We start from the raw sequence: 13,458 nt of genomic DNA, 5'->3' as shown, positions 1-13,458 counted from the left end.
GGCTGCTTGGAACTCTATGGAATACCGTGATGTCTTTCATGTTATTGCATTATGACTGTCTTTGTTTATTGTAGTTCATCTCTTAGCTTATATTTAGGTCCGAAACAATTAAATATTGTAATCATATGGAAGAAGATTATTCCATTCCAACAGGTAAGCAATGTATAAATACAATAGATTGTGTGCTATCTTAGGAAAGAATTAAAAGATAATTCCTACAAATCTGCAAATTCCTATAAATCTGCTATATTAATAAGGCTATGTGTTTACTAGGAATGAAGTCTATATACATATTCTATAATATTCCCCCTAAAGTTAGAGCATATATATTGATCATGACCCAACTATTGTTACAAAAAATGATCAACTCAAACAAAGATGAAATAGCCTATAGTCAATCTCCTGTCAATTTTGGATCCAACATACTCCGCATCTGTAGAATACGTAATACAGGTATGATTGTGATTGCTATACAATATTCCAAGTCCAAGGGCACCTTTCAAGTAACATAGAATTTGTGTCAAGGCTTCCAAATGCTTGATCGTAAGCACATACGAGAATTGGTTAACAACACTTACCACAAAAGTAATATCAAGACGAGTCACAATAATTTAATTTCCCCAATTAGATATGTATTACTCAGGATCATCAAAAGGAACACCATAATCTTTTGTAAGATGCACGTTGGGAACCATTAGAGTATTGCAAGATTTGGCTGCCAACTTTCCGGTGTCTGCAAGTAGGTCAAGAATATACTTTCTATAAGATAGAAAAAATCCCTTCTTGCTATTACTTACTTCTACTCCCAAAATGTATCTTAACTGACCTAAGTATTTCTTATAAAACCTAGCATGCTAGAAAGACTTCAGGGAAGAAATCCCCGTATAATCACTTCATGTGATGACAATATCATCTACATATACAACAAAAGGATAGGGCCAGTTGTTGATTGCCAACTAAGTGATCACATTTTCTGATTTTCAACCCAAACTCTTGAAATACCTCACTGTACTTGCAAAACCAAGCCCAAGGACTCTGTTTCAAGCGATACAAAAACTTCTTTAAATGACAGACTTTCCCATACCCCCCTTGAGAAAGAAAACCAGGTAGGTGCTCCATATATACTTCCTCTTGAAGATCACCATGTAGGAAAGTATTCTTAAGGCCAGACTTGTGGCTAAAGGGTATGCTCAAACATATGGAGTGGATTATTCAGAGACCTTTTCTCATGTTGTTATACTCTTTCCAGTTCGCTTATTCATTTCTCTAGCTTGTTCAAAGAGTTGCCTTTACATCAATTGGATATCAAGAATACTTTTCTTCAGGTTGATCTTCAAAGGAACTATAAATGGAGCAACAACCTAGTTTTCTTTACCAAAGGAGTATGGGAAAGTCCGTCATTTGAAGAAGTCCTTGTATTGCTTGAAGTAGAGTCCTCAGGCTTGGTTTGGCAAGTTCAATGAGGTAGTGAATTTGGGTTTAAAATGAGCAAATGTGATCACTCAATTTTCTATCAACAATTGGTAATATCCGTCTTGTTGTATATTTTGATGACATTGTCATTACAAGAAGTAATTTGTCACGACCCTAGGGTACACCATAGGTGTAACATGACATTTAAGATCCCAAGAGGCCCTAAACAATCCACCTACAATACATCATACAAGATAATAAAAGTAAAGACTTGAAAGAAAGCATTTAATATATCAAAAGTCTAACAAAGCATAAGTCTAACATAAATCTTAAAACCATCGAATACATCATAAGGAAAGAGATTCAGACTAACCCATAGATCACTTATAGAGTTTGAAATGAAAAGACAAAGCTAAACGGTGTCTCGGTCCTTGAATAATGAGGACTCATCAATCAACTGAACAACCCAGGTGATATCTAGCCATGAGTGTATGGAGTAAGAACGTTGAACACTACATTCATCAGATACTATAGGCACAAGTATGCATTAATACATGGAATGTACTAAGTGTGGGGTAATATGAATAAACGTGAACGTGATAGTATAAATGATTTAAAACATGTAGATATGATCAATAATTTGACATTTTAACATAAGGAAATAAAACATGGAAATTATAGGATATAGTCAATGCATTTGGAGTAAAGGACATAAGAGAAGCTTTGAAGAAAACATAGTCATTTTCGTGGGATTTTTAGCTCTAACCTACAATAAGACCATGAGAGCTATATCATGGAATCGGTATATCTCTCATACTGAAAGAAGGGGAAACCACTTGCCAAGGTAGAATATGTACATATCATGTTTTGCTAAATTGGATCCACTAGCTAGGTAATTTAAGATAATCCTACGGGGGCACACAGTTTGGGACTAGAGGTTGCTTAAGAAGAATGGAGGATTTAAAACTTGGATGGAACCCTAGATCTTCTTCTTCTTCCTTAGCCTTGAGAGAATTTGAGAGGAAGACTTTGGTGAGTTTTAGGGAATTTAGGAGATGATTTGAAAGTGGATGATTTGGGGCTTAAGACCTTTATATAGGGCATAGGGTAAAAGGCAAAACAACGTAGTTTTGATTTGAAAAAATTAGGGAGAAGACCCAAAAGCCCCTTTAAATAACTATTGGACTTTAACGTATGGTTCGGACCTACGGACCGTAGGACTTTCTACTGTCCATATTGGTCAACCGTAGACCAAATACTGGACCAAAATTTCACCATTTTTTTTAACGGAATGTTTCTACTGCCGTAGGTCTTCCTACGGTTTGTAAAAACCAACAGTACCCTACTTTGACCCTTAAAATTTCACTAAGTCTGTGACTCACCTACGAGGCCTAACTACGACTTGTACAAGGAATAACGGACCGTCCTGGTGAACCGTGAAAAGGGTACTGAGACTTAGTTTCAAAAATTTATTCCCCATTCCTATGGTTTCCATTTACGGCCTGTAGAAGCTTCTACGATCCGTAGATGGGAACCATAGACACATCTTGCAACCCAAAAAATTATTATCCTTATTTTCTAAATCTGAGGTGTTACGATAACTCCCCTCGAGAACATTCGTCCTAGAATGGAACTCAAGAAATCATAAGGAGGGTGGGGGTAAAGATTTAACAGCCTAACATTAATACAACTAATTCAAAACACAGAATATCAAGGAGGAACATCAACTCCAAGATCAAACATAATCAAAACATTATTACATAAGGCAAACATGCAAATCATACTCAAATGCACATAATCATGGAGAAATCAGTCAAGTTAACTCACTTTCTCAAAAAGATAATTACGTTTTAATGAGTATACACGCATGAAGAAACATGAGAACAATTAAGACATATGAGACAAAGAAGGATGAACCATGAGGAACTAAATTCCTTTAGCTAGAGTAGGATCGAAGGGAAGGAGATAGGAATAATGGGACATCATGTCAGCCTCGGCCTCCCAAGTAGCACCCTCAATCCTTTGATTGCTCCACAACACTTTCACGGATGCGACTTCCTTATTTCTCAACTTCTTGACTTTTCGGTCTAAAATCTCAACCGGAATCTCTTCATAAGAAAGACTTTCCTTTTTATACCACGTCTCCCCAATGGTACAATGGTTGTCAGATCACGAACACACTTCTTCAATAAGGAGACATGGAAAATTAGATGCACCGATGCTAAGTCGTTAGGAAAATCAAGTTCGTAAGCAGCTTTACCAATACGCCTCATAATCTGATATGGGCCCACATAACAGGGACTAAGCTTCCCTTTCTTCCAAATCTCATTACACCTTAATGGGTGAAATTTTCAGATATACCCAACCATCTACATCAAATTCAAGATCTCTTCTTCTAACATCGGCATAGGACTTTTGTCGGCTTTGAGTCATTTTGAACCTTTCTCCAATAAGATGAACTTTGTCCATAGCCTCATGTACCAATTTAGTACCTATCAAAGCAACCTCACCAACTTCAAACCAACCTTAGGAGATCTACACTTACTACCATAAAGAGACTCAAATGGAGTCATACCAATGCTTGAGTTATAGCTATTATTATACAAAAAATCGATCAAAGGAAAATGATCATGCCAATCACCCTTAAAGTCAATCACACAAGCTCTCAACATATCTTCCAAAATTTGGATAGTACGCTCTGCTTGCCCATTGGTTTGAGGATGAAAGGACATACTAAGCTTAGTACGAGTAGCAAGGCCCTTTTGGAAAGACTTCTAAAGTAGGGTAGTGAATTGGGTACCGCGATCAGAGATAATGGGTAGGGGCACTCCATGAAACCTAACAATCTTCCTTAGATACAACTTAGCATAGTCTTCTTCCAAATAAGAAAATTTGACGGGAATGAAATGAGCTAACTTTGTCATTCGGTCTATATTTACCCAAATCGAGTCATGTTATCGCGGGTGTAAACCAACAATAAAATCAATATTCAAAACCTCCCACTTCAAAGTAGGAATACTAATATCTTAGGACAAACCTCTTGGCTTTTGATTCTCAACCTTCACTTGTTGACAATTAGGAGACTTAGCCACAAATTCCGCAAATCCTTCTTCATCCCATTCCACCAATAAACCTCCCGCAAGTCATGGTACATCTTGGTGGCTCCTTGGTAAGTGCAATATCAAGAACTATGTAATTTCGATAAAATTTGCTCCCTTAAGTCATCAACATTGGAAACACACAAACAACCTTGATATGCAAGTTACCTTCTCCCCCTTGGGAGAAAGCCTCAACGGTTTTTTTAAGTAGCCCTTCCTCTTTTCAATCAAAATTGGATCAAGACCTTTCTTAGTTTTCACATCCGACACAAATGACTATTGTGAACCATTATGGACAATAACACGACCCTAATTAGAATCAACCAACCGAACACCCAATCGGTAATCTATGAACATCACACACCAAATCTCTCTTATCTTTCTCAACATGAGCAACACTACCCATTGTAAGTGACTAAGAGCATCCGCCACCACATGGCCTTACCAGGGTGATAGAAAACACTCATGTCGTAATCCTTCAAGAGTTCTAGTCATCTACGTTGGCAAAAAAATTAGATCATTTTGCTTGAACACATATTGCAAACTCTTGTGGTTGGTAAAGACATCAGCATGAACACCATACAAAAATGCCTCCAAATCTTTAAGGCAAAAACAACCGCCACTAGCTCCAAATCATTGGTAGGGTAGTTCTTTTCATGAATCTCTAGTTGTCTTGAAGCATAAGCAATGAATTTCTCATTTGCATAAGAACACATCCTAACCCAATTCTTGAAGCATCAGAATAAACAACAAACCCATCAAAACCTTCTGGTAATGTCAACACCGGAGCGGAGGTAAGTCTATTTTTCAATTCCTGAAAACTCTTCTCACAAGCTTCGGCAACAAGAACTTTACTTTCTTTTGGGTTAATACCGTCAATGGAGAGGCAATCGAAGAAAACCCTTCCACAAACCTTCTAAAGTAACTCACCAAATCCAAGAAACTTTGAATATCCAAAGGGGAAGAGGTCTAGGCCAACGCTTAACCACATTCGTTTTCTTAGGATCTACCTCAATATCCTTGCTGGAGACAATGTGACAAAGAAAAGCCATAGAACTTAACCAAACTTGCATTTACTAATCTTTGCAAAGAGTTGTTGTTCCTTGAGGACTTTCAACACAATCCTCAAATGATCGGCCTGCTCATCCTCACTCCTTGAGTAAATCAAAATGTCATCAATAAATAAGATCACAAACCTATCAAGGTATTGTTTAAATAACCTATTTATTAAGTCTCTTGTAGGGAAAGAATCCATGAGATACGGATAAAAACTAACTGATGTTGATCTCTTGCGAACTAGTTCTTTAGAGAGATCCTTTCAAAACTTCTGCATATTTCGCCAACTCAGCTTTATGAACATCTTCTTGGTCATGGTTATTTCCTTTTTCTTGAGGTGATTCAGCGAGATGTTTTGACATATAATCTAATAGCCCACATCACTATATCTCATTGTACGTGTCGGGTAGTTTCTGCTTTCTCCTTTATTGGTTGTAGAGCCTTGATCAAATGAATGGAAATCTATAAATTGTTTGGATGAACCTGGAGATGGTGTTCTTGATCTGCTCTGGGGCCTAATAGCTCCAGTATCTACGACAGACATATCTAAACAGTACCCAGAAGAATAATAAGAGCATCTTGTGCATTCTCTTCAGTGTTGTGAGCCATTTCTGAATGATTATGATGATGGTCCTTTCCCCGTATTAGTCTCATAAGTTTACGAAAGATTTTGCTTTTGTTTGAAGTGTCAGACTTATGGGCTGAAGAATTAGAAATAGAAGTACCATCAAACTCACCTGAATTCATAAGATGTGGTTCTTGGGAGGATAACTGGTTAGAATCAAGCTCCAAAACATGGATTCCCCTGTCCCCTTGGTCTTCTTTAGCTGCATATTCAACAACTAGTTGCTTGGCTTTCTTACTAGATTCGGGGCTTAACGTTTTACTGAGATCCCTTGCAGTTGTTTCACCTAGGGCAGACTGATAGTTCCTCAGCTCATACCGCAAGCAAGCATTTATCCATTTAAGATAGGCTACTTCGTCAACATCACTGCAACGACCTTCTTGAATGTGATCAACTTCTTTTACTAATTCTTCATTTTGCTTTCTCAGCTGTAGACTTTCTTGTTTCAGTGCTTCTACCTTGTTAGAACAAAGGTCAACAAAAACACATGAAATAAACAATGTTGATGAATAAAAGACTTACTAATACACTATCTTCCAGAGCAGAAATGGCAAAGAGCTGAAGATATTCCGCATAGGTCGCAAAGATGATGTTCGCATAGGAAATGGCAAAGAGCTTTTCAGTTGCCCTCCGGGTAGCATTTTTAGGAAATGATTTCCTGTGTACCTTACCTATGCGGACATCATCTTTGGGACCTATGCGGAATATCTTCAGATCTTTGCCATTTCTGCTCTGGAAGATAATGTATTAGTAAGTCTTTTATTCATCAACATTGTTTATTTCATGTGTTTTTGTTGACCTTTGTTCTGACACAGGCAGAAGCACTGAAAAAAGAAAGTATACAGTTGAGAAAGCAAAATGAAGAATTAGTAAAAGAAGTTGATCACATTCAAGAAGGTCATTGCAGTGATGTTGACGAAGTAGCCTATCTTAAATGGATAAATGCTTGCTTGCGGTATGAGCTGAGGAACTATCAGTCTGCCCTAGGTGAAACAACTGCAAGGGATCTCAGTAAAACGTTAAGCCCTGAATCTAGTAAGAAAGCCAAGCAACTAGTTGTTGAATATGCAGCTAAAGAAGACCAAGGGGACAGGGGAATCCATGTTTTGGAGCTTGATTCTAACCAGTTATCCTCCCAAGAACCACATCTTATGAATTCAGGTGAGTTTGATGGTACTTCTATTTCTAATTCTTCAGCCCATAAGACTGACACTTCAAACAAAAGAAAAATCTTTCGTAAGCTTATGAGACTAATACGGGGAAAGGACCATCATCATAATCATTCAGAAATGGTTCACAACACTGAAGAGAATGCAACAAGATGCTCTTATTATTCTTCTGGTACTGTTCAGATATGTCTGTCGTAGATACTGGAGCTATTAGGCCCTAGAGCAGATCAAGAACACCATCTCCAGACAATTTATAGATTTCCATTCATTTGATCTAGGCTCTACAACCAATAATAAAGGAGAAAGCAGAAACTACCCGACACGTACAAGGAGATATAGTGATGTGGGCTCATTAGATTATATGTCAAAATGTCTCGCTGAATCACCTCAAGAAAAAGGAAATAACCATGACCAAGAAAATGTTCATAAAGCTGAGTTGGGAAATATGCAGAAGTTTTGAAAGGATCTCGCTCTAAAGAACAAGTTCGCAAGAGATCAACATGTCAACTAGAGCTTCATCTATGAAGTTTGCTTCAATTATCCTCATCAATGTTCTTGCACAATGTTGTGTCTGAACAACTTAAGTATAAGAATTCTTACTTGGTTTTTCTTCTATGTGGAAGTCGGATTTCAATTATTTTGTAGATGATTTTATTGCTAATATGCACTTACCGTGTCGTCTGTAAACATATTGTTCATTATTATGGAAGAAAATTTTGTAAAGGCAAGTAATATATATTCAACTTTGTTGGAGATCTTAAATGTTATGAACAATGACATTGAACTGAACTTGGTGATATCCTATAGTTAAAATTGTAAATATTGCTAATCTGGCTGCTAGATACCTTGGAGTAATTTCCGAGAGTGCTTTAAAACTTAATTAGTGTTCTGAATTTGAAACATATTCTTTGGATGTTTCATATCACTTACTAATTTGTTCACTAATACCCTTTAGGGACTTCTTTTACAACATAGGATTCTCTGATAAAGATATAGTGACATTGTCGGGAGGCCACGTTGGTATATCACATGAATCTGCATCTGTATATTGATATTTTTATCTCACTGGATAATGTTGTTTGTCTTAAAGTTCTTTTTTATTCACTGTTGCAGGGGAGAGCCCATCCATATGTGTCTGGTTTTGAGGGACCTTATTGGTAAGCATTCGAGGTCGAATTTTAGGTTGGGTGTCGGGGTGGTGATCTGAGTCGAGTGTCAGGGTTGGGTTTCGGGTCAAGAGTTAAGGTCATATACCAGATCACGTGATGAGTTCAGGCTCTGAATCAATTGTCGAGGTTGGATATCGAGGTGGATAGTAGTTCAGAAACTAGGTTTTGGATCAGGTGTTAGGGCCGGGTCCCGAATCGGTTGTCCGGGTGTCAGATCCTAATTGAGAAGTCAGAACATGCATCGAGTGTAGGGGTTGGGTCCTTATCCGAAATTCAGATCGTGGTTCAGATGTCAGGTCTTAGGTTAGGGTGTCGGGTTGAATCTTAGATCAGGTGTTGGCGTCGGGGTCCTGATTCAGTAGTTGGATTAGATCTTAGATTCATCGTTAGGGTCGGGGTCGTGTTCCGATTTGAAAGTCGGATCTCAGGTCAAGAGTCGGTCCCCATTTAGAAGTCGAGTCTTGAACTAGGAGTCGGGAATCGGGTCAGGTGTAGGGTCGGGTTCTGCTCCGAAAGCCTAGCCAAAATGGAAAAATATTTCCCAAAAAATACTTTTCATTCACTAACCAAATATTAGAAAATATTTTTCACTCCCAACCAAACATGAGAAAATAAGTGAGAAACCAACTTATTTTCCTAAAGCATAGTTTCTAGGAAAATATTTTCCATGGAAACATTTTGCTTCATACCAAATGGTTTAACTAAATCTAAATGTTCAATTTAAGAGATGCAAAAATATTGGAAGAAGTTAAATACTAATTTTTGAAAATGCAATAAACAGAATAAAAGATAATTACTCATTTTAGCGTGAGAGTGTGCCATGTCACCAGGTATATTATATATATATATGACAGAGTATGAGCAGCGAAATTTGATACACATTTGCCTCATCAGTAATCCACAGATATAGTGTAAGAAAATAGTCCATGAGGAAAAATAGAAGTGAGAGTAGTATAAAATTTAAGGTGTGCAAAATAAAAGAAGGTTATTTTTATTTTAAGTATATAGTAAGTCTTTCCAGTTAACAAAATGTTAAAATTCTCATGATAATGATACTATATTGCTCAGCTCAAGTATTATACTTTCAATGCTAAAAGAACTTGGTGCCTTGTTACTCCCTTGTTCTCAACACAATTAACTATAGTGACGAAATTTTTTATCGTGGATATTATTCCTACGCGTAATTATATGCTCAACACAATTAAATATAGTGACGAAAGTTTTTGCTTTTTTCTGCTTGTCTACCATCCATAAGCCTTCTATTTTTGGGATATAGGTGGGGTTGAAACTTATCATTAAGATCTCCTTGTTTATAACCTCTTTTTTTTGTGGACATTAGGAATTTATATTAACTATACTGTTTGCATAAATAGTAATAAGTATTTATATTATCCCCTGCTTCTCATTTGGAATTAGACTAATCCTTAAGATGAAAGTCTCGAGATTAAGAAACAGTATTACACTCGAGATATCACAAAAAGGTGGTTCATGCTAGCAATTTTGATTTGTATAGCCCTTCTGTTCCAGCTGCAAATTGGAGAGATTGCATTTTAATTAAAATGGCTCCTAATCCTCCCAATCCGAAATAATTTCCAAGACCATGTAGGTATATGTTCTTAATATGAATTAGAAAGCCAACCAATAATTGAATATGGATTATGTGGTGATAAAATTGAGATGTGGTGTTTCATTAATTTTACAATATTGTTGCAGGGAAATACTAAAAATTGAGTATACTCTAAGCATAAGATGGAATAGGGCTATTCCTTGCTTGGATTATTGTTTGAAGGTCTCGGTCTTGATCGTTGTCATATCAAAAATATGGATTGCCGGAGGGGCTTGGTGTTTTTGCCCTTTACTACCCAGCATGCCCTCGGCCAGAACTCACCATAGGCACCAACAAACATTCTGACAATGATTTTCTCACAGTGCTTCTACAAGATCACATCGGAGGACTCCAAGTGCTTTACCAGAATCAATGGGAATGGTTTGATGTTCCTCATATGTGTGGTGCTCTTGTGGTCAACATTGAAGATCTTCTGCAGGCTAGTATTTTTCTTTTCTAATCCATGTACGATCGATAAGAGTGAATATACCATTTGCTTATTTTGGTTGCTTTTTTTCACCTCATATCAAATGACAAGTACATAAGTGTGGAGCACAGAGTATTGGCAAATAAAGTTGGACCAAGAGTATCAGTTCCATGCTTCTTTGGCACAGATTCAATGTCATATTCCAAACTTTATGGACCGATTTCTGAATTGTTGTCAGAAGATAACCCTCCAAAATATCGTGCAACTGCAGTTAAAGACTATCATGAGTACTTCCATAAGAAAGTTCTAGATGGAACTTCTGCATCGTCGCGTTACAAGATCTAATCTTAATGAAATAACAGAAATTATAATGAGAACTGAGAATATCACTTTAGATGTTGGTTATTACCTATTGTATTGTATCATCTTGTTACTTTAAACACAATGTTTGTTTTTAAAGACAACTGAAGTTTTGTTGTTTTTTGTTGTTAAATCTTTTGTTATGTAATGACAAAAAGTCTCATTTTATATAACGAACAAGCTAAAAGCCTTTGATGATACTAAGGCTAGTATCAAAAGGAATTGTTGATGCTGGAAACACCGAAGTGCCACGAATATTCATTCAACCAACTAAAATAGAGGAATCTGTAAGCAGTTCATTTTTCTAGCGATAGATCCAATCAAGCATAAAGAGATTGTGGACAAAGTTTGAGGAGCATCGGAAAGATGGGGTATAATTTAATTTCTTCCAAGTAATTGATCATGTCATTCAATTAGTTTTCCTATTGTATAGGGTGAAAATTGATTGAATACATGTGGCACTTGAGGGAAATAACAAAGAGAGGTAGGAAAGTTGGTTACCTGAGAAGGCATTCTTGATAAAGGGAAAGAAAAAAAAATGCTACACGCTAAGGAGGGTTAGGACGCTTATGACGTGGACAAAGAGACAAAGGGGGACAAGACGTTAGAAGGAACAGGTGCGTGGATGGGCTCATACAGACCTGAAGGCTGCAGGAATATTAGTTGGAATCAGCCAGGCATTTTCTGTAATTGGTCTTGGTACTTGAGAAATTACCACAATGACTTGTTAGTCAAATTTATTTTTACTTTGCAGGATTATCATTTCTCTGAATATTCCACAAAAACTCATTAAAAATATTGACTTACAGTATTGTCATACCTTATTAGCTTTAGCACCTAAAGAAGATGAAGATCAATATGATGAATTATCCCAAAGAATAGAAATCTTTGGGAAAAACAACATCCAAATGATAACACCATATTTTCTTCCTTTGACGACATAGTTGAAACTGATCCATCAGTTGAAATCCAAAAAAATATTTCTCCTTTCATCAAAGCTCTCTTCTAATATAAAACTAGAAGCACATAAACTAACAGAGAAGAAAATTCAACATCATAAATATCGGAAGAAGGAATTTCACTTCACTTTTTTATACCGTCTAAAAGTTAAATCCAAAATATAGGCCACAAATTTAGCCAGAACCATTTTTCGTAGCGGAACTGGTAGTTGGGGGATTCATGAAAGTGGTAGTGTGGTAGGTGAGTATTTTATTTTAAAGATTTTATTGTAGTATTCTTTTGCTAAGTGTCTTAATCTTGATATCCCTTTAATGTTATTTTTTGGTAGTGTGAAATTCATGGTAAAATGTAATAATATTTATTGTAATATTCTTCCGATAGTTGTTTTAATCTGAATATTTCTTTAATATTATTTATGATATATTCTAGATATAACATATCTTCGGTTCTTTGGTACATATATAAATTTTCCTCCATTAATTGTTCTAATAGTTTTATATCTTCCATAGATTTTATCCAGTATTGTAAATATTCGTAGTTCATTTTAATCTGAATTTATTTCTAAATCATACCATTCTATTCTTTCGAAGTCTAAATCATGTAGGTCTATTTCATACCATTCTTGATTTAATATATCTTCTGATTCGTAATCATTAAATATTTTTTTCCATATTATTCTTCTTAATTCGATTATTTCTATATTTTTAAGTACATGTAAGATTAAAGTTTCGTAGTTTTTTATCATTTCATCATGCATGTATGTAGTCATGTTCTTTATTATGCAGAATTTTTATTTCAAATTATTCCTTCCTATCATATTCGTAATTGATTAAATTCATATTAGATCATTATGAACTAGATTATCTTTATCATGTTTTCCTGTCACTACTAGCATTGTACTTTAGCGGATACTTTCTTTTTATCAGCGCCTCAACTTTGTTTACTCCCCTAAACGGCTTTCCTCGCCTACCGGTTTCAACATTAGGATGGCATAGTATAGAAGTTTTTTCACTGTTTCCAGTGTGCTAATAAACTAGAAATCATGATTCAAATAATTCTAATACATAATAACTAACATAAATTTATTCAATCATATATATGATATTCAGGAATATATGAAATTAGTTCCGCATATTTTTTGAACAATATATCTTTGCCTCTTGCTTAGCCATGCTATCTGAAATATCTGACTGGATTTCAGATTTATCCATTAACTTTTAAGTAATTAGTATCTTAAGAGAGTTTTTTGAGAGGAGAGTTTTTATTTAGGCGTTGCCTATCTTTATTATGTTTACTACTAAGTCTATATATAGACATACAAATTTACTATTCTAGATACTTATCCTAACACATTTTTTACACATGTCCACTACTATTTACTACTATTCATGACTACTATTCATGAATAGTTCTTATTTTGTCTACCACTATCCTCTTTACGACTTATTTGCACATATTAATAATTTACACTATCTACCACATACACTTGTCATATTTTGTACAAAAGACCCATACCTACTTTATGACAATTATTATGACTTTTACATTTACATTATTTTACACATAACTTTTTCT

General features: G+C 35.7%; 1 protein-coding gene and 1 pseudogene across 1 annotated transcript; one reads left to right on the top strand and one right to left on the bottom strand.

The window, feature by feature from the left end:
• Positions 1-5,934: 5,934 nt before the first annotated feature.
• On the bottom strand, positions 5,935-6,767 carry LOC125828898 (protein CHUP1, chloroplastic-like). The gene is made up of 3 exons (XM_049508210.1): positions 6,723-6,767; positions 6,144-6,650; positions 5,935-6,075 (listed from the first exon to the last, which is right to left on the bottom strand). Exons 1-3 carry the CDS (start codon positions 6,765-6,767, stop codon positions 5,935-5,937), a joined length of 693 nt encoding a protein of 230 aa, XP_049364167.1.
• Positions 6,768-6,796: 29 nt separating this feature from the next.
• On the top strand, positions 6,797-10,908 carry LOC125828897 (1-aminocyclopropane-1-carboxylate oxidase homolog; annotated as a pseudogene).
• Positions 10,909-13,458: the final 2,550 nt, after the last annotated feature.

Source organism: Solanum verrucosum, unplaced genomic scaffold (genome assembly GCF_900185275.1).
Source record: "Solanum verrucosum unplaced genomic scaffold, falcon-dt-bn FXZP01000067.1, whole genome shotgun sequence".
Classification (NCBI taxonomy): Eukaryota; Viridiplantae; Streptophyta; class Magnoliopsida; order Solanales; family Solanaceae; genus Solanum; species Solanum verrucosum.
This window is presented reverse-complemented; position numbering and strand designations above follow the sequence as displayed.

What these genes read in the sequence shown, in the direction of transcription:
- LOC125828898 (XM_049508210.1), bottom strand. Translation starts at nt 6,767, where the DNA reads ATGCGGAATATCTTCAGCTCTTTGCCATTTCTGCTCTGGAAGATA. An exon ending in CATTTCTGCTCTGGAAGATA is followed by an intron (nt 6,651 to 6,722) that starts GTGTATTAGTAA and finishes TGTTCTAACAAG; the next exon opens with GTAGAAGCACTGAAACAAGA. An exon ending in CTGAAGAGAATGCACAAGAT is followed by an intron (nt 6,076 to 6,143) that starts GCTCTTATTATT and finishes ATTAGGCCCCAG; the next exon opens with AGCAGATCAAGAACACCATC.